Source organism: Poecilia formosa, unplaced genomic scaffold, assembly GCF_000485575.1.
Source record: "Poecilia formosa unplaced genomic scaffold, Poecilia_formosa-5.1.2 Scaffold25, whole genome shotgun sequence".
NCBI classification, from domain to species: domain Eukaryota; kingdom Metazoa; phylum Chordata; class Actinopteri; order Cyprinodontiformes; family Poeciliidae; genus Poecilia; species Poecilia formosa.
The window spans coordinates 2587740-2609182 of record NW_006799964.1 but is presented as its reverse complement, the minus strand read 5'-3'; the positions used below and the strand labels follow the sequence as shown (position 1 = coordinate 2609182).

The 21443-nt window shown below is 39.5% G+C and overlaps 1 protein-coding gene across 5 annotated transcripts; it reads right to left on the bottom strand.

Moving 5' to 3' along the window:
- Positions 1 to 632: 632 nt before the first annotated feature.
- LOC103135425 (mitogen-activated protein kinase 4-like) lies at positions 633 to 19096 on the bottom strand. Of its 5 annotated transcripts, none has more exons than XM_016669515.1 (9): positions 18816 to 19096; positions 15589 to 16973; positions 13636 to 13811; positions 8338 to 8482; positions 7287 to 7369; positions 6826 to 6904; positions 6285 to 6501; positions 5490 to 5655; positions 633 to 5139 (listed from the first exon to the last, which is right to left on the bottom strand). In XM_016669515.1, exons 2-9 carry the CDS (start codon positions 15953 to 15955, stop codon positions 4195 to 4197), a joined length of 2178 nt encoding a protein of 725 aa, XP_016525001.1. In that variant the 5' UTR covers positions 15956 to 16973; positions 18816 to 19096; the 3' UTR covers positions 633 to 4194. The 5 variants fall into 5 exon arrangements, with proteins under 5 accessions (XP_016525001.1, XP_007548191.1, XP_016525002.1 ...); XM_007548129.2 differs by having other exon boundaries at positions 15589 to 16970; XM_016669516.1 differs by lacking the exon at positions 18816 to 19096 and adding an exon at positions 17638 to 17723.
- Between the last annotated feature and the right edge of the window lie 2347 nt (positions 19097 to 21443).

Here is a 21443-nt window from a genome sequence, read left to right as displayed (position 1 = left end):
GGGAGGGACTGTTGTACACAAGAGGTTGGCAGCTCATCCAATCACATGCTGGGGTTCCCTTCTTGGTTGCCGTAGAGACGGTAGCGCGCGTGACAGAAGAGAAGCATCATTCCTTATTACGGTAAGATTGCAAAAATATTTATCAAACTTTGGTGCATTTTTCTAATTAAAAAAAAACTGACATGCTTCAACCTCCACAACACTAGTACTTTGTTCATCATAATAGCAGTTTGTGATTACTTGCAAACATATAGCAAATGTTTATCAAGATACAATTCTCTGCTACTTTATGACATTATTTACTTTGTCATGTCAGTCAAAATTAACTATGCTTATCAATGCGCAATATTTATAGATACAATTTAAAGTCCCCAACGTTGAAATATGTCAATGCTATGTATTTATTTATTTATTCTTTTCTGAAGATGTTGCCCAAATTGAACCATTTCACAGAGAACTTCACCTATGACACCAGGACACTTTCATTGGCATGAATGTGGAGCTTTAGAGAGATCAACTCCTCATTTTGATATAGTGACAAAATGTAACTTTCTGTCCTACATGGAAATTCAATGCTCAGCAGGGGATTAACACTATGCTTATATAGATATTAGGACGGACGGACAGACAGATCTTTTTTCAACATTCTTTTATTAATTTTCCAACAAAGGTTGACACTCAAAAGAGATGCTATCAAGCCGATACAATAAAATTCCCACAGATTTTCTCAAATGAAAGGCTGAAATCCCCCTGAAGCATAAGTATGATAAATATGGAATAAGAAACCAGATAATTTGTTACTGTTTCAGAGACGTACACCATTAAGACATGGATTAAGCTACCTGCATAGCCATACAGAGATGAGGGCATATTTTACATTCAGCAAGCTGGAAGCATCGAGGTGTACCGAGGCACATTTTCAACATTGCTTGATAGAATAAGGATTTTTACTTTTGGCTCAGTAACCACATGTGTTTCAGTGTGTTTGTGTCACTCAATAAATGGCATTATTGCTGGCTTAGGTTGCCTCTGAAATAAACTGTGCTACAAATGTAGATTATAAGACGTGGTAAAAGTCAGACTGTAGACCAACTTATCTATTATTGGATCAGTTTTTACTTTCTTTGAGTGCTCTAAATATGTCACGGTTTTTGTTCTTATTGAGACGTACATCGCTGACAAAAGAAGACAATACAGAGTCGTAATGTTGATGGTGACCAAATGCTGCCTTTGTTAATGTGCTTCATATTCCACGTGTGCTTTACTGTAAATTTAACAACAGAAATATGTGATATGACTGCTGTTTCTCTGGGTTGTACTGAGAGTATATCTTGTGTTAGTATCATTTGGAAATACTTGACTACCTGCAGGTTACAGTGTGCATAAAATGAGCAGATTGATATGAAACTCAATGCTTGATAGCAATATCACTGTGGCTTATAACGTGGTCATTCAGTGAAAGACAAACATATGACTAAACATGCTTGTTTTGCAGTATTGCTGGCAGTGTATTTTGATCTCAGAGTTTTACCTCTGGTACTTTCTACAGGGTTACTCCAGGACAGGTGCAACTGCACTCTGCATACACATAACGATAACTTCACAGCAAGGCATTGTGTTTCAAATTGTTACAACCGTTGACCGAGGACATATGAAAAATGAACTGAACTTAGCTGGCTTTTTCCAACAGCCATACAGCACATCTCAGCAGCACCACCCTCCACAATTATTGGCACCACACATATTAAGATATCCTATTGTAAAATTATAGCTGAAACAAAAATCAATATTACTTGATTTAGAAAAAAAATATATATTATTTTTAGGGGGTTGCCAGTAAGTGTGCAGGGTGCTGTGTGTTTTTCAGTATGGTTGACTTGGCTGAGAGAAATAAAAGAGCCAAAATACCATTAAAAAAGTGAACAAAACAGAAGCATCTACAGTAACAACCTAATAAATATATAAAAGAGTTCAGAAAAAAAATGTACATTATAAATAGAGCTACTTGGCAGACTCTACATTTCCCAAATTATAGATAATCGTTATACATGCTACAGCTTTTTGTTGCTAATATTGAAGTGAGCAGAAGGTATTTAGGCCCGTAGCCGTGGAAGAAAACTGTGTTTTCATTGTGGAACAAATTTGGTACATCAGGCAGGAAACAAATTACATGTGTTTAAAAAATGAGTCCAGCTGGCAGAAGAATCATAAAGCACTACCATAGATTAGCTCACTACAAATTCAAACAAAATCCCAGCTAACTCCAAAATCATTAAAAAGATCATACTTTGTAATATTTAGAAAATATTGCAGAACTATTTTAGCCACAAAAATGTCTAGTGATATATTACATGTACTTGAAAATCCAATACGAACATAACTTTATACAAGATTCCATTGTTAAAACTTAGTAACTCATTGGGGGAGTGTAAAAGCAGCAATAAATAAAACTAACAGTTGATCACGCCACACTCTGTCTGGTTACTTCTTAGTTAATACATTCAAACGCTTAGAAAAAGCTTTTACTGCGTCACTTATTGTCGTCATTTGGTAAATGTTGTTGGAAGACTGACAGATTCTTTCAAGAGTTAACAGGATGGAGTTTAGAAAGATAATTACAGCATGTTTTAAGCACATAATAAGAGTCTAAGAGTGCTGTTATCAGTGACGAATTTTTTGTGACGTGTATTTCGTGCATTGGATTAAGTTGGATTCTTGAACCTTGGCACTACGTCACATCCCCACCAGCTGGTTACAATTTAAATAGCAAAGGAGCATATTCAAAATCAGAGGTTGTGCATTAGCATGTGTGTCACAGGTTTCATTAGACACAAGCGGACAGAAGCGTTAATAGCTGATTCCTGCAACCTTCACTGTTTTATATATACAGCGGCTATAATGAAGACTGAACTCGAGGCTGTTCAGATTGTGTCTTGTTTTTGTACTCTAAATTCAGATTTCCCAGAATTCCCAGTGGGATATACAACAACAACCACTGGAGGCAAAATTCTGACTGGGTAAGTTGTAATTCTCCAAACATCCCAGAGTTCAGTATCTAACTGGAAGAGAGAGAGGGAGACAAAGAGAGCATCCAACATGGCAGTCATGTGTATCAAACACAGTGAAAGCTGCACGGATCTTGGTCAACTGATAGCATGCATTATGCTGTGCAACCTCTAATTGTGACTACATGTAGCTTCAGAGTTTGAAGGCATAAAATTGAAAAAAAACAAAAAAAAAACATTTTTATTACCTTTAAGTTGTGACAGCGGTATAGAACTAAAACAGTTAGCAAACCTCACAAATTTTCTGATTTGCTAATATGTTGCTCTCAGTTTGTCTTGGAGATCTGAGTCTTAATTTGAGAGAGTTGTAGCCTTAAGTCAGAAAACTGGTGTGACTGGCTGTTTGTCTTTGGAGCTAACTACGACTGATATGTTTTTGGTTTTCATGTTTTGCATTAAAGCACTACGCTTACATATTCTCTAACAGTTTCACAGTTAGAATTCTGATGTTCTCGTTGCATTTCAACTGGGAATTCGGAAAATCCAACTTCCTATCGATAAGAGAACACACCAATGGAATGTACAAAACTCAGGTGCAGTGTCATTTTCTCATCAGAGTGTCAACGTGAGAGAAAATTTAACAGGAGACCTTCTTAGTCATAATTCTAATTTTAGGGAACATTCTTCTTTATCAGACTCATGTGTGATGTTCTCAGATCGGAGCTTTGACTTCCAAAAACAAACACACCAAGAGACCTTTCACTTTACTGACAGGAGATATGACTTCAGGGTACATTTGTGTTGTATTTCCAACTGGGAACTCATTAAATCCAAGTTTTAGTACAAAGACAAAGCATCATTAGCGATCATCAAGTTTTGAACGATTGATAGTTAGCTTTACTACCTGTTGGTACAGGCATAAAGCAGAACTACTCACATCGAGTAAATGTTTAGTATTTATTAGAGCCGAGTGTGTTGATTTATATTTTACTCAAGTTTCTTCTTAGCTTTTATTGCCTGAGAACCAAAGCTGCACAACTGCTGTTTTTAAACTGAAGGTTTGTCTTGAAGCCATTTTAGTGCTAAAAAGACAAGCTGCTACTGTAGAATGCAGAACATCCCTCATTTGCAGTATATTTTGAAGTGTGACTAATTTTATAGTTATTTTGTGCTAACTCTCGAACTGAGATTAGGAGTTGGGAGTCTGTGATGGGGAAGTCCTGTGCTCTGAAAGCCGGGGCACCTTTCCTTTAATGCTCGCTGTTTTGCTCTCCTCCATCCAGCCTTCATCTTTTCCTTTCTTCACATGAACTTTCTCTTTATTCTGCCGGACCAGCTTCAGAGCTCGGGATATGAACACATCAAGGTCAAACAAGCGCTCTTTTTGCTTGACTGGCAGAGATTCTGTGGAGTCTGCATTAGGGGACTGAGATACAGAGGAGGTAGAGGACAGCGGTTGAGATGCTGGGAGCTGCACAAGTGGAGTAGGTGGTGGCGATGCTGTTTGAGGTGAAAATATAGCCGTGGGCGACGATGGGAAGAGAAAGGGGAGGGTATTGGAGGAAGATGTGCTGGAAGGAAGCGGGCTCAGTCTGTCCTCGTCATAGTCAACTGATGGAGGGCGGATATGTTCGTTGTAGTGGAAGACAGGAGCTGGGAGGTCCGTGGGAGACAGCGGAAGAGGGGGAGAGGAGGTGTAGCAGGAGGGTGAGCAGTGGTCCATTAATGGACTGGTACTGGGCGAGTGCAGACGAGAATGAGCACTCTCCACCCAGCGAGTGATTTCCTGGAACAAATCCCCGGTTTCCTCCTCTGCTTCCTCTGCTTCCTCCACCCTCACCTCTCCCAGGTCCTCCATGCTGCCACCAATGGGCTCGGCAGGCGCGGGGAGTCTGCCAGTGTTACGCTTCCAGTGAGACAGATCCAGAATCAGCTTAGGCTCCGAGTAGTGCTGGGGCTTTCCCTCTCGCCATGCAATTTTATCCAGATATGAAGGAGAGCCCACTTTGTAATCGCAGGAGCGACCGCAGTCAAGCTCCCCGTATCCTAAAGCACAGACGCGCTCCAGAGACGAGTGAGAGCTCTCCAGGAAACGCTCAGCTGAACTGCTATGGGAATATTTGCGGGGGTCAACCTGTGATAAGGTGGGTGAAGAGAAGAGATATAAAAATCAGGTCAATCCTTTAGAAAAAACTCTTTCTGCCTTCCCTAAGTAATCATACGCTTTGTCATTGTATGACCACAAACGTTATAGCATTTTGCTGATTTTTCATGTGACAGACCAACACAAGGTAACAGACAGTTGCATAGTAGAATGAAAGTGATACATGGTTTATAAAATTTCTTCTTAAAGAGACACGTATAAACAGTTTTCTGTTTCACGAACAAACGCATGAGCCCAAAAAACCATTACCAGCAAATCCGTTGCTGATTAAGTGAGGAGAGTATAAATAAGTGAAGAAGTCGGCAAATAGCACGTCCAACCTGCGCCTCTTCTGTCAGAGAGCTGGAAATGGCCCTGGGGTCCCGCTGCACCTCTTCGTTATCTGTGGTGTCTCCCAGGTCAGCTGGAACAGGACCAGAGGGCAAACACCGACACCTCTCGCCTGAGTATGGTGCCCATATGTTGGTTGATAAACTGTTGTCGAACCTGCAGGCAAGAGATATTTTTTTTATTCAATCTAACGATAATCGACACTTGCTTAGAAATATTCTCGTTACTTGTTTTAGTGCATGTTTTAGTGTTTTACTTGTTATGGCAGTTCCCAAGAACATTTACAAGCTCAGACTAAAGTCATGAACAGTTGAACACAGATTCATGATGTCACTTGTAAATCTGGATGAATTACAGTCATTATTTTTTCCCATGTATTGTAAAAAAAGAGAAAGAAAATAAAGAACATAAAATGTTCAGCTGAAGATTATCAGGAACAGTACACACCCACTGTTGAATACACCCACAAGCCAACATGACATTCTTTATTCTTCCATTCATATTTATGGAATCACAGAAGGCTCTTATCTACAGCAAATATACCAATACTCAAGATCAGGAAAAGACGTTGCACTAGTTTATAATGCATACCCTTTTTCCTCTTGTAAACAATTTCAGAAGACAATTTTATTTATCTCTTGCAAAGCATAAAAAAATAAATGTGAGCTTCCACATTTCCATGAGTTGGTTTTTAAAAAAATAAATAGAAATTCAACAGACTTGATCAAATTCATTAGTCTCTTCATAGCATGAATGTTCTCCCTCGTGAAAATTTAAATCTTTACCTTTCCCAGTGAAAGCTGGAGGCCTGACTGTCGCTGCTGCTCAAGCTCTGCTCGGTGATGAGGCTGTCCAGCTCGTCCTCAATGTGGAAAGGGTGCGAGGAGACAGGCTCATCCTCAGGACAGGAGTACTGCTGAAGGAAAGGGTGGGACAGAGCTTCTTCTGCTGTCAAACGGTCCATGGGGTTAAATGTCAAGATGCGCTCGAGAAAATCCACCGCTGAGAGGAAAAACAGGGAGAAACTGGTGAAGGAGAAATAACAGGTAATACTGCATTCCTCTGTCTGTCTCGAGATTAATTATTAATTTAAGTAAAAAACATTTAAATCAAACCTTCTGTCTAAGTCTATCTATTCCAAGGGGGGAAATCCTATGTAGTGTTTTTTTGTTGTTGTTGTTGTTTTTTTTATTTTTTAAGCAAAAGTAATAAAAGCCATTTTGTAAAAAAAATAAAATTCACGAGTATCAAAAAATGGAAACAATGCTGCATATTTTACTGCTTCTCTGCCTTTTTGTACTCAGTTCTCAATTAAACGCCACTCACCCCAAGGATCCACTTCAGGCAGCAGCTCAGAGAAAGGTTTCTTGATTCTCCATCCATGACTGACATATGAAGGCATCACCTAAAAAAAAGAGCTTTAGAGTTAGTTTCTAGTTCTTCTCAGTCTAGAATGAAGCCATTTCTTTTCTGCTTCTTGAATATCCAGCAGATGAAACAACATCAGCGCAGAACTACTAAAAAAATGTATGGGCAGATTTAAAAAAAAAAAATCTCTCTGTGGGACTGGGATGTGGAATTGATTAACTTTGATATTACTCCAGATGTGGATATAGGAAGATCTCAAAAGTTCAGCTGTGACATACAAGTTTGAACTGCTTTTAATCTTTGCTTCTTTAGAAAGGACTATAAATTGGTCCAAAATGCCCTCAGAGGTGTTGTGTTTGCAGACATTCACAAATGTCAGATTGCAGTTTTGTGGTTCGAGTCGCCCTCTGAGGTGTCACCTGTAGGAGATCCTGCCTGTCCTCCTCTCTCAGTACGGGCACTGTGTCGAGAATCAGCTGCATCTGCTCCAGCTCGTGAGCTCCTGGGAGGGAGAGAGAGCCAATCAGAGAGAGGCAGAAAGGAGAAAAAGGCTTGGTTACATAAGCATAAAAAAAAAAAACAATAAAAAAAACATAAAGTCAAACGAGAATAACCCAGAGGTGTGAGCCGACAGGAGACAGGAGACGATTCGATCTAAACGAAGCAGACAGGCTGCAGCACTTTGTAGCAAGCTGCTCGGAGATTTTACTACTCTAACTCAATATTCTATAGATTTTTAATGTTCCAAGCTTGTTTGTCGAATCACGTGGTCCTGATCACTGAGTCGGAGACAGAGCCAATGTTTTGTGTAGCAACAAAAATGTCTGAACTTGAAATACAAATACTTCAAGGACAACAGCAGGTGGTGCTACACAAACACTGTTGGATGTAAGTAAGCAGTATATTTGGATGTGGGTGCCTCATTTCACCCCCATCCCCAACCCCATAAACAAAAACCTAGCGAGTCCACTGCTCTTGTGCTTCTTAGGAGAAAGTTGCGGCAAACGGCTCCGACACCTGATGTGTGAAAGTCTCACATAACACGAACAGCGGGGGAAGGAGGATGACCTTTCTGAGTTTCTGTGGTCGGCCCTGTGGCGCAGAGGAGCCAGTGGAGGTCAGAATCAGCTGGTCAGCTGGAACTTCGTCTGCTTCAGACAGACAGCATTTCTCCATTATCATTGTTATTCTGCTCAGGCAAAGAAGCAGCCCACAAGGAGGGAGAGAAGTGTCTTTGGTGGAGGACAGAAAATAAAAAAATAGCTCCTGTCTGTGGAAGCCACCAAAACTATGATAAAATCTAAAAAAAATTAAAAAAAATGGAAGGAAGCTAGAGACGAGTTATAAAGTTATAAAGTCATTCATGAATATGATTCTGTTAAATTATTAGTGGTGCATCCAACAACTTTGACTGTATTTTTGTTTTATTGTAATCACAACAGTCCTTTGATAAAGATTTCATCACAGTACCTGCAAACAGCATGCGTCCAGTGAGCATCTCAGCCAGTATGCAGCCAGCAGCCCACATGTCTATGGCCTTCGTGTAATTGTTGGGGGACAGGAGCAAACGGGGGGAACGGTACCACTTCGTCACCAAACCCTCAGACAGATAGCCCTAATGGGAGGAGTTGGACCAAATTGGAACAGAGAGAGAAATAAAGAAGTTTGAGCTGTACAACAGTAGAATATAAATACACTGAATTTAAGCATTTCCAACACTTTCCAACAGTGCAACAACAAACTTCATAACTGATTATGTGACAACACAAAACAGGGTAAAATTATGAATACGATGTAGAAGGAAAGCTTTCAAAGTCTGAAAAACTGAACAGTGTGGAGCGATTTTGTAACCAGACCCTTTTACTCTGATACCCCTACATCAAATGCCCCTTATTATTTATTAGTAAATAGAGTCCATCTGTGTGTGATTTACACTCAGTGTAAATCCAGCTGTTCTCTCAAAGTCTCAGAGGTTTGTTAGAAAACCTCAGAAAAAACAGCATTATGAAGGAAGACGGAGATGTCAGGGAAGAATTCGTTGTGGAAAATTTTAAAGCAGCAACAGAGAGCCAATTTTCAAAACATTTTTATATGGATCAACATCATCAACTCTGACAATATTCTACTCAAATGAATGGACCATTTCATAATGGACCAGTTTTCATTATGAAAGCAAAATATTTAATCATTCTTAGTAAGAATTAAGGATTTCTTTTTTTTTTAAATGCAGGGTTTGTTTGTTGTATTCTTCATGGTGAAGTATTTTAGTGATAGCATGGAGATCAGTTAACTAAACCTCATCAGTTACATCAGTTTTCTTGAAAAAATACACCTAGGAGGCCCTTTTTAATTTCAGAGTCTAAACATGTTTCTAAACATGTTCTACACACTTTTCATGGATATGTTGGGTTTTTCCAGTTGTAAATAAAAAAGAAACTGTTTTTCAAAATGTATTTGTCAAATGAGCAGTTAATTATAAGCCATTCATTGTAGGTCACTCACACGGTTCCCTAACCTTTACTCGTATCTCTGTCTCAGCGGGGAAACTCTACACAACTCAGCCTGACTCAAAGTTGTTCTGCAAGGTTTTCCAGGCCAGCTTCTCTCTGTATGAAAGTAAATCTTACAGAGACACTGGTGTTAAATCTTCCTTTCCCAGTCGTACAGCACAACTTAACAGCTGTAAATAAGTAACTACAGGTATTTTTGACAGGTCTTTTATTTGCCTATCACATCTTACTGCTCTCTTTTAGCACCATTTTCTCTTGTGCCACCTTTAATCCTTCAATTTTTCCCCTCTGGTACACTAGTCCAATTATTCCTATTATTATTCTGTCTCTACTTCACATCCCTTTTCTCCTGTCTTTCCCCTCCCTCCTGTCTGTTCTTGTCTTTGCTGTAGCAGATTACCAAACTGAGGACTCTTTGACCTTGCCTCTCTCAACCCCCTGTGTTGATCTCCGTCTTTATCTGAGCTCTCACTGCTGCTTCCTGTCAGGCATAGACTAAATGTTGTAAATTTTAAGGAGATACTAAAATGAATAAAGGTGATCATATTCAAAGTTAGTAAAACACTGTTTTTTTATATTCATAGTTTTCACATTATTTCAGAATACAGCTAAATTTGGTGTATATTTCAAGAATAAATTTTTGAAAACTGTGATGTGCACATTTACTTAGTTTTTGAAACTCTACAGGACAACCTTTCAATTTAGAAACCTATTCTTTACACAGCAGCATAAGCTGAGCCAGAGAGGTATTGCTATATATTTACAATTAGATTTAGGTTCAGACTTTAATGGGGAGATTCCAACAGATGAACACCGTTCCACTGCAGCTTTGTCAGTATGCGTATGGTCATTGTCCTGCTGAAAGGTGAACCAGAGTCTCAGGTTTTTTCCAACTTCTAAAAATATTTCTCACAAGAAATATTTTGATGGAGCTTTTCCTGAGCTCCATCAATTTTCTCATCAACTCTGACTAGACATCTGTCCCTGCCCAAAGCAGGATGCTATGAGAAAGTTTTAGTTTTCAAGCATTTGCAGTTCGACCTGAAGTTTCATATCAGTCCTATCTGACCAGAGCATCTACTTCTATATGTGTGCTGTGTGTCCCTTATACATTTTTTTGCGCCACACTTCATCAATGGGTATCGGAATAAAGAGGAATAAATATAAAGATTTCCATCTATTAAAAATTACATGTATCTGTTTCCTTCTGCAACACACCTATATAATATTTTTGCCTTGATATGTCACATAAAACGTTATAATGCTTTTGTGAAATCACTGTTTCCTGTGTTTAAAGTGTAATCATCTTTTATGCACGGACTGTTTAAAACGCTGCTCAGACTGTGCCTCACAGCTACTCGGTAACATAAACCTTTCTTCATCTTCTCTCCTTCACCTCCTACTTTCCTCTCATTTGATTTGCTGCGACTGTTTTCTCAGTTCTTCCTCTTTGTCTTCACATTCAACAGAGTCTCACTGTTGTTGTTTTTTTTTTACAGCTTTACTTCCTTCCTCACCTGTATCTTCTTCGGTTGTTGTCTCGCACCCCACATGTGAAAAACTGCTTTTTATTTCTTTAGACTTTTTCCCAACTTTCTGTCTTTCATTCTGGTTATGAACAGTTTCTGGGCATCTCAAACACTCACTCAGCGTGTGACATTAACACACCCACCTTCGCAGAAGCACCAAGTTCTTTACAGTGTAGGATGTAAACAGGATCCCAATTCATCTGCTTCTTATATCTGTCCTCCATGTTAGCTGCCTAAACAGACTGTTTTCTAACAAAACATGCAGTAGAACAGAAGGAACCTTGTTTCTACTCCCTTGTATAACCAAATAAATTGAATTTCAATCAATTTTTCTCTCTGTTTGAGTGTTTTTTTTTTAGCCTTTTCCATTGTCCTGTTTGTTTATGTTGAAGGATTTGTTCCCCCTCTGCTTCTGCACTTTTCACCTCCCTTCTCCCCAACCCTCTTTGGTTTAAAATTTCCCATCCTTGCTTCTCGTGTACTCAGCATACCTTCCTCCTCTGCTGCCCCCTCCATCCTCTCCCTCCTCGCTCTCCCAATGCACCCCTGTGTCTGCACCCAACTGATCCCAAAGTCCCGAGCCCTCAGTTGACAAAGATTTCCTTTCAGGAGAGCACCTCCTCACACGCACAGGCCCGAATCAAACCTCGCAGAGACACAAAACGGACACAAATGCATGCTTGCTAGTGTTACAGTACTGCTGTGGGACCTTTGAACATAACAAAGCTGGACAACGGAGTTGTGAATTGTCCCATTAATCTTTCAGGCGTTTTTTATGTACAGCTGACAGCCTAATTACAGAGCTTGATTAGCGCAAAACTTGACACCATCTCTGGAGTAGGAGTTGGGTTTGGGCATAAGAGGAAGCTTCATTTGAAGGACTTAGAGATAAGTAATCTGAGAGAGCAGAAATAATTGTGCCAGTAAATAATACAGCTTTGCCTGCACATCATTTGATACGAAAAGTATTCTGGAAATGATGACTGAGCTCAAAGTCTTTGTCCTTCTAAAAGGCAGAATCAATGCAGTGACATCTTGATACCACTAGACTAAAGAGAACAATGAGTTTCATTCAGTACTTTGCAGAAATATGAAGTTGCCCTATGTTGTCTGTTTACAGCCAGATTTGTGTCATTTATGCTTTGCAAAAGTTCAGATTCAGTGAGATTAGAGGGACAGTGTTTGTTAACTTCAATTTTCTGAACTTTGACTGGGCCAAACTGACACACGAATATACTTTGATCTAAACTTTTCCATCCTTGCTCTGACTCATGTTCCCAGAAGATAAGCCCACCCTTTTTCACCATGGGAACAGCGTATTCAGGTTTGTGAGCAGTTTCCATTCTGTTCAAAAACATCCATCCATCATTTTCTAAGTCAAGAAATGGTAAAGCGAACCTCCTCGGCAACAGCCGAATGTCCTTCTTCACAGACTCTTATCTCTGAAGGCTGTGTTTTTAACTCCACAGCCACAGAAAATCACAGAACATAAAAAGTCCTCCTGTCCCTAAAAGGAGGACTTTTAGGGACAGTCCTCCTGTCCCTAAAAGTCCTCCTGTCCCTAAAAGGAGGACTTTTAGGGACAGTCCTCCTGTCCCTAAAAGTCCTCCTGTCCTGGGTCAGGAGTTCTCATTGGCAAACAAGCCCTGAAGACTTACATACTGATACTTGACAGTTTCAACTGAAGTTTGTCCAACAATAGATCCTTCACCTAAAGGTTTTCTACTAACAACAACTTTATTTGTGTCAATCTTTGCAACGTACTGCAAAGTTTATGTTGTTAGAGAGTTATGAGGAGGATAGAATGTCTGTGCAACCACAAACGTAGTGCAGTTTACACACTGCTACATAGAGAAAAATATTAATATGACCCTGTCTAAAAATTGCACAGCCCAAGAGGAGTTATTGTCAGTTTCTTGATAGCAACCCAATCTAAATGAAGTGAAGAGATAACATGCACAAGTATTACAATTTTCTCTTTTGATTTATTCAGCGGCTGCAGAGAGCATAAAAGCAATGAGAATACAAAACAATCCTTAAATCTACTGACTTGAATATTAATATAATAAACTATTTTGTAACAGGAATGATATAAATATAACACTTCAAAACATTACACATTCAAAGGAGGTAGTACAAAGATCCAACGTTTTGATGTTCTCGTTTTATCCATGTAGAGATGGTTGATTTACATAATTATTCCACAAGATTCAAAAAGAGCTAAAAGCAAGATGATTACAAGCATTTTCTGGCACCCAAACCTATCATTTTCTATCTGACCTGCACTTGCATTCCTTTTAAAGTAAGTATGTGATATTTTGATCTGAACAAACCAACATCCATCGAATGCTATCCAACTATAGGTAAAACTAAATGGTAAAAGGGCTACATTTAGTTGTGCTTTACCCTTCAGCCACACACAAGAAACACAATAATATGCAAATCTGGGACACTGAAGGAGATGAGTGTCTTATCAGAGGGCAGTTCAATATGTGGAGGCAAAGATAAAGTAATGCTAACAACGTCTAAACTGGTAAATGTCTGTTTTTCCTCCGGAGCAACAGCTGCCTCGTTTTAGAGATACAATTATAAATTTCCATCTTACATAGTGAAGCATAGAAATACAAAGATCTACAAGGTATTTGGAAACATCTCAGAGGCCCCAGCTACAAGTAAACCCTTGTATCAGAATGTGTGGGAGTGGGACTCTTTGCTTGTTTAACACTCACCTTATGAGAATAATGGGGGTCCACTATTCTGGCAAGTCCAAAGTCTCCGATCTTGAGCAGCATTTGGTCTGTGTTGATGAAGATGTTGGCAGGCTTCAGGTCTCTGTGGAGGACGTTGGCTGAGTGGATGAACTTTAGGCCCCTCAGCAGCTGATAAAACAGCAGGGTGGCATGACCTGTTTAACGATAAAAGTTAGATAATTTAACACACAGCATCTAAAACTAAGGTAGATAATTTCCACTTTTTAAATTAGACTGATTTCTTTACATATCACCTTTTGTGGATGCATTTATCTGAACATGATCCATATAACCCATTCAAAGCTAAATCATGGAATTATATATGTGTGTGCTTTATGCATCAATGTAAATCCTATAGAATAAATGTGTCATGGTGTGTAGATTGAAGAGGACCCAAATGCTGAGAGGTAAAGACGGAGAGTAGTTTTTGAAGCTTTAATAAATAAAAATAAAAAAAAGATGAACATAACTTTTAAAATATCACAGGGAGCCAAAGCAAACAAAAACCAGGGACCCATGGGAAAAAAGATAGCAAGGAGATGACAGGGAGGAACCAGTGAAGGGTGAGAGGAGAAGAGGTGCTTAAATACTGGGAGTGTGAATGCTGGAACAATAGACCTGGCTGATTGACAAACAGGTTGTAGGTGTGATGGGAGAGAGCCAAAGACAGGCTGATGAGAGAGAGAGAGAGAGAGCAAGAGAGAGAGAGAGAGAGAGCAAGAGAGAGAGAGAGAATGGCACAGAGGGCGAGTGAACGTACACAGCAGGGGACCTATGAAAATTAATCTAACATTAAAAAATATCTAAACCTAAGACTAACAAAGAATAACTAGACACAAGAAATAATCATAAAAAAACTAGAATCACTAAGGAAGGACTGAACTAAAGTAAAACAGAAATAAGGCTGATCTAATCAAATAAAGAGACTAAGGAACAAATAATAATAATGAAACTAGAATTAATAAATCAATCCCCCAAAACCTCTCAAAACAACCCAGGTATGGATGAAGACATTTGTAAAGTTGTCACTGAAGAAAACACCTGCAGGCTAAACAACTTATTTGAAGGTCAGTTCCACATCTTTTTATCATGTCTGATGGTACAACCTGAGAATTTATCTGACACATCATTGGCTGCCATGTATAACTCCTGTATTTTGTCACTTAGGTTTTACATAGCTTGTACTAAGTATCATGGGTTCTTGTTGACCAAGGGTTAAAATCCACATTAAATTTGTCACTTAAATTAACACATTAGCTTCTACACCACTGAACCCAGGTGGACTACCCATATGGGCTTTAAAAGGTCTGTTAATGGGAAAGGCATGAATGAACACACAAAAGGGAACAGGAGATGAGACCATTTGACTTTCACAAATCATCATGTGCTTGCTCTTTACAAAGAGCAAGCACATATGGGAGCCTGATCCCAACTAGTTTAATATGCACAGGATGAGCAACTACCATGGTGACAGATTTAGCAGAAAACCCTCTGTTAGACAAGCCTTTATTTTATTCTACGATGGACAAAACATACAAATTTTCTTGTTTTAATTTGTACAAACAACAAAATTAATAAACAAGTGTTATGTTACCACACCTCTACTTTATTATTAAAGTTCTTCATCAATAAAAGTTGTTACCTCTGCTGGTCATTGAAATGTAACCAAAGGTTTAGCAAAAGTTTCAAAATCAAAATAGTACATATTATAAAACCAATCTAGTTGTAGTAGTCAGCAGCTTTTTAACAGACGTAGAATTAACTGTTGCAATTTGTTTTTACATTTTAAATAAAAATGTTTTTACATCATAGTATTGCTTGAATCCATTTTTTTTTTCTCATGCTTATTAGGCAAAGTCATTCACCTTCTCTCAGATTACTTATTTTCATTAAACCCATTAATTAAATAAACAACTGATCGTTCTCTCTTACTTGTAGGTAGTGGTCCCTGGTCCAGTAACCGGGCCAGATCAGTCTCCATGCACTCCTGGATGATGTATATGGCACTCAGCTGGGATGGGTCCTGGGGCAGCGGCCATCCGTATGGCGCTAAGACCTCATGGACACTCACTACGTTCTCATGGTGCAGTCGTTGGGTGATTTTCACCTCCCGCAGAGCATGCTTCACTGTGATTGCGTCTCGCATCGACAACTTTTTAATAGCTACTCGCTGTCCAGTGCGCTGGTCGACAGCAGACAGCACCAGCCCGGTGACACCGGTGCCAAGAGGTCGAGGGTCAACAAAATGACCGCTGAGTTCGAAGCCGTGGAGAAACATAGGGGTGGCCTGGCTGGCCATTGCAGCTCAGATTGAGGGGATAGGTTTGTTCTTGTTTTATGCAGAAGATGTTACATTTTGCTGGTGAATCGTCATCTGCACTTTCTTTAGGAACCTCAGCGTGCAAATGTATTTCCTGCTGTTAAGGCCTCGTATACTCCAAAATATTTTGGAAAAGTCACATCTGGTTTACATCCTCATGAAAAGAGATGTGCTGCAGCAAAAATAAGACGTATCTTTATCGCCTTGCAGGAATTCTCACATCAGATCTGCTACTCATCTTAGCATAAACAACAAAGCAATGGGAATATTTCTTTGTTGTCGTTGATCCGATCCAAAACAAGAAGAGCTTGAGCTAAAAACAGAACCTCTGAACTTAAAGGAATCAAAGGTGTGGTTTTGTCAGTCATCCTTGAGTCTCATGTGTAAGCCTGTGGTGGTGGTAAGGTATCTACAGCAAAGGTTTAAAAATATCACTTTCTCTTCAGCATCTTCCTCTTGACACTTGATGTTTTTTGGGGGAGGGGGGGTTTCTGCTATGGCTGCAGGATTTTTAAAAAATGAAGTTTTCTCTGTATCTCCCAGATGAGAATGTCAGCTAGTCTTTTTTTTTTTAATAATTCAGGGCAGGGGTAGGCAGATATATGCAAGCAATAGGCGAGGCTAATACTACTGCTAAGCATCAACAGTCAGCTTTGCAATTTAAAGCTTTCCGAGCCTTTGATGGTGAGACAGGTGGAAAGAAGGTGGGGTCAGCGGACAGAACATTCAGCGAGCCTCTGTTGGCTCCTCCTCTTCTTCCATGATGCCTTTGGAGTCTCTCAGTCAGTCAGGGAAGTTCATTCAGATCAGTTGGATGGAAGTTAAATCCCGGAACCGTAGTACCCCCCTGCGTTTGCATGTGCACACGTGTGCATGTGTTTAATCCCCCAGTAATCTTCTTTCTGTTGCCTTCTCATGAATGTAGGGCTTTCAGCAGCAGGCCGTGGTCAAACAGAGAACATCCTGCACAGCACATCTGCTACTTCTTCTTCTGCTGCTGGTGGGTAGAAAGAGGAGAAACGGGGTGAAAGCCGAGACACACAGACGACAGACGAAAGTTAAACAGCGACTGGGTCTGTTAAAGAGTAACTGTTACATAACATCGAACAGCAACGTAACCTAATCCACGCAAGCAACTTGGTGTTCTCAGGCAGGAAGTACAGTCATGTCAGCTGTAAACTGAAGATGCATCAAATCAGAGTTTTGCAGCCAATTCCTAATCTCGGTTTTTTTTTTTTTGTAAAACTGGCGAGATGCAGATTTTTTTTTTATGTAATGAAGAGCATTCACATTTTTCAATAATTTATTGAAAAATGTCTTCTTGCAATGAAAGTCATTAAATTATTTAGATCAGGGATAGAAGTGATGCAATAAAAGCTCAAGAACCTGGATAACAGTGTTTTACAGCAACTTTTCTCTAAAATGTTGCGTTTTTCTGTTATCTGGGAACATCCCTTCATAGTTTCTTGACGTTCCTTACACGTTTTTTCTTCCTCTTATTTTATAGCATCTAAGTATTCCTAAAAGTACAATCTTTATAAGACTTTTTTTTTACTCACTTTTGACATATTCACCAAACAGCTTTGGTTGTGCATATTATTCAGTTTGGTTGTGCATTCACTGACTGGGAAATTATTAGATTTTTTCTGTTTCCTGCTTACCAATCATAAGGCAGGGCCAGACAAGCTGAAAATCAGCTGATTTTAGTCAGTGGAGGATTTCTTTTTGGTGCCTCTCCATTTTTACCAAAAAGATTGTTTACACTTAAAACCGTTTACACATAAAAGCACAATTCAGTTTGACAAGATGGAACAGATTACACAGCTTGTTTATTTAGTTTCAACTTGGCTCCATTTTAAATCTGTCAGATACTTTTGTGTTTCTTCCTGCTTCCAGAATCTCTGTTGTCCATCTTCTGATTCCTTTGCTATGACAGATCTAACTCATTTCTGTAGCTTGAGCGCAACTGCCTCCGTCTTACCCGCTGTTTGGAAGACGAGGGTCAGGTCACATCAGTCTTTTTTATTTTCCAACAACAGTTTCTCTCAGATCATGCTCACTCAGGCAGACTGAAAGAGGCTGCAAAATTGTAAGGTGAGAACAGAGAGAAGAGATGGAGGCAGTGGAGCTGGGTGGGAAGTGCAGCACTGGGGTAACTTTATAAATAATGCATAATCACTTGCAACAGCGGTTCCTGCTCTCTTTAAGCATTTACTCTCCACGATTTGTCATGTTACTCAGCAGCTAAACCCATTTTGATTTTGCAGATTCTGAAAGCAGATCAGAAATCCGAATGCAGAAACAACAAAATCGGAACAAGTAAACTGGCTTTAAATGACATATATAGTCTGCTTAAAAGCAGGAAATGAAACCACACTTGCCAATACCCTTAATATATTTGATAGCGGGATGAGCAAAACAATGCTTCATGTGTTGCTCACTCAGCTGCATTTTCTTTTCTCTCCCCCCCCCCCTCCCCACAGTGTTTACTTTCCATGCTGCGCTAATGCAGATTGACTTCAGTTGATAAAAACGCCGCATCTCCTCTGAACACTGGCTCTGTGCAGCTGCCTTTGTGTCCACATAGTAACGCCCCTCTGACGAAACAAAAACACTGAAAGTGCATAATAAAACAAAGAGCCTCATTTCCCAGAAAGAGCAGAAGCAGCCCATGTGCATCGTTTCACTATTTTAAGCGTCTAGAAATCTTACCCACGTGAGTGTTTGGTGGCTGATTTATTTTATTTTATTTTATTTTTTTATTTTTTTTTATTTTTTTTTAAGAAGGGGGAAAAAAATAGAATCGAAAGATAAATCAACAGCAACCATCTGTACTCACAGAGGCATTACGCAGCCGCAGCCTCCCGTCCAGAAACAAAGATCCGGAGGAAAAGATGTGATAGAGACGGATCCTTGTGAGCGAAGAAAGTGAAACACTTGTCCATCTCTCTGTTTGTCGCTCGAGTGAAAAGTGAGATACGGACGATTTATGAGAGGAAGAGTCAGCGGGCGCTGGACTGGCACCGGAGGAAGCGATCCGATCCTCCGAGATGAGATAAGCCAGTGGCTGCTACAGAGCCGGTTACTGTGGGCGAGTGTCCGCTCTCTGTCAGCGCTTCAGAGGGATGATCTGAGAGGGGAGGGGGGGTGAGTGCGAGAGGGATCCCCCACCAGAGTCAGGTAGCAGCCTCAAGATGCTTCAAACTCACACACACTGCAGTATGAAGCGCTTTCTTCATACTAACAGCAATTACTATAATATAATAATGACTCCCGCCCGCCCCTCTCATTGTAACTAACCATCGTTAAGTCTGATTTTGAAACCATCCAAGAACTCCAGACGGCCGCCTGACCCCTGATAAAACTGCAGGATATCTGGTTCAAACTCGTTGAGGTCTACAGATTGAACACTGGATCTCAATAGAAACACACATCCCCACTTCGCCAAACATACTCCTTCACAATTTGTGAAACACTTCTGATCAAATAATTTGTCAAAACTATCAAACACTGAGAAATATTAAGATGCTCAGTGCTAGTTTTTGTAGTTTACAAAAATGTTTTACGGCTTACCCAACTAAGCATTTTATTCATCTTTTATTTCTTAATTTAAGGAGGCCCCAATGCACAAGAAACCTTAAAAAATATATATATATATTTGTACCTCGTCTATAGAATAAAGGTTTCCTGAATATTCAATTTTGCTTTAAGAAAAAAGTTTTTGTTTGGCCAAAGTACTTTGGATTTAGATGATCAAACGTAGTGCTGATTTTTTATTTTTTTATTTTTTTATGTGAAAAGTCAATATTTCTTACAATCCTTACATGGTGCAAAAGATGAAGGAAGGGCACAGCTTCCCATGATTTGAACATGCAAACAGTAGAAACCTATTGAATAATGAAATATAACTTAAAAAAAGAGTTCTAATGGCACTAATGGCACTACCCATGGACATTATGCCACCCTGTGTGAAGAGCCGTGTTGCTCATATTTTTCACATATGGGTTTTAAAATTCCCATTGGGGATTCGCAAAGGTGATTGAGAATCCCTAATCCCCAATTATCTTATTCTTCTTATCTTGCCATAAAATAAGACGGGGTTTTACTGGTTGAGAAACACAACAGTAGTAACAACCTTTACCCATTAATTCTGACACCCCTACATAAAATCCACTGTAACTAGTTGTAATCTGAAGACGCTGACTAATTACATACTATACATTCCACAAATCTTGACACATTATTGAACAGTAAGAAGACAGATTAAAAAAAAATAAGTCTATTTAATGTTTACCACAAATCACAGAGAGCACGGCAGGTCATTTCAATTCAATCATGCATACATTCCGAATGACCCAGTTATCAAACAGTTCATAGAGTTCAGTTTAGTGTTCAAATTGGTTTTAAAATAATTTAAATGTACTAAGTTATTTTATCTAAATTATTGAGTCATTGACTTTCTGCAGCATTCATGCTTCCTGGATGAGCATGTTGTGAACCTCCAGCAGGACGTGGCTCAGTGTGAGCAGCCATCTGCCACAATCCACTCAGGGGGGGGTTAGAAGACACTGAATCTTAGCCTACAGTCGGAATTGCAGTGGAAAGGTTTGTTTGAAAGTACGTTATGTCAGTTCTTATGTGCTCCTACACACCCTTCATCCAATCTGACAGAATTTATTGCCATTTTGCAAAGAGGAATGGGCAGACAATTCAGCTTCCAGATACACAAAAGTGGTGAAGACTGATTTTCATAAGAAGTATCTGTTGTCATGGCAAAATGTGCCCCTGCCCCAAAAGACTCTCAGTGATCTGCAGTGTCCTAAGTTTAAGCATTGTTTGTTTAAGAATATTTTTTAAACATTTCAGACTCATGACTTTGTCATTTCCCGAGTTGATTGTGCATTACTTTGTGTTTTCTTACTTTTGTTTAAGCACTCCTGAAAACTCTTAAGACATCGCCTGGAATGCTCCGCTGAGGTTGAAGGGAGAGCAACGGGCGAACAGCAGAAAGCTTTGTCAATGTTTGCTGTGTCTCGCTGTCACACCGATCTGGTGATTTCTGTGTTTGGTGGGTTGGGATTTAAAGGCGCTTCATCATCGAGGAGACAAAAGAAAAAAAGGAGGTCATGCTGAATATAAAAATGATTCCCAAAAGATGTTACATCCTCAGGGATTGATGAAGATGAGAAAGGCTGCAAAGGTAACATATTCATCATTCACTTGATATAATGAGCTGTCTGTGATATTATCATGAGAGGAGCAGAGGAGAATGACAAGACGGGCTCTGGAGGTTTCATTTCACTCAGCCTCATTATTTTTTATTTAACCACATCAATTAAGAGGAAACTGAATGAACATCGTCAGAAAGCATGTTCTGTGCTATTGAATGATTATACATACAGTGTTATAGACTACATTACTACACAATATGGGTATGGGTATATGGGTACTTAATCTCAGATTAAAC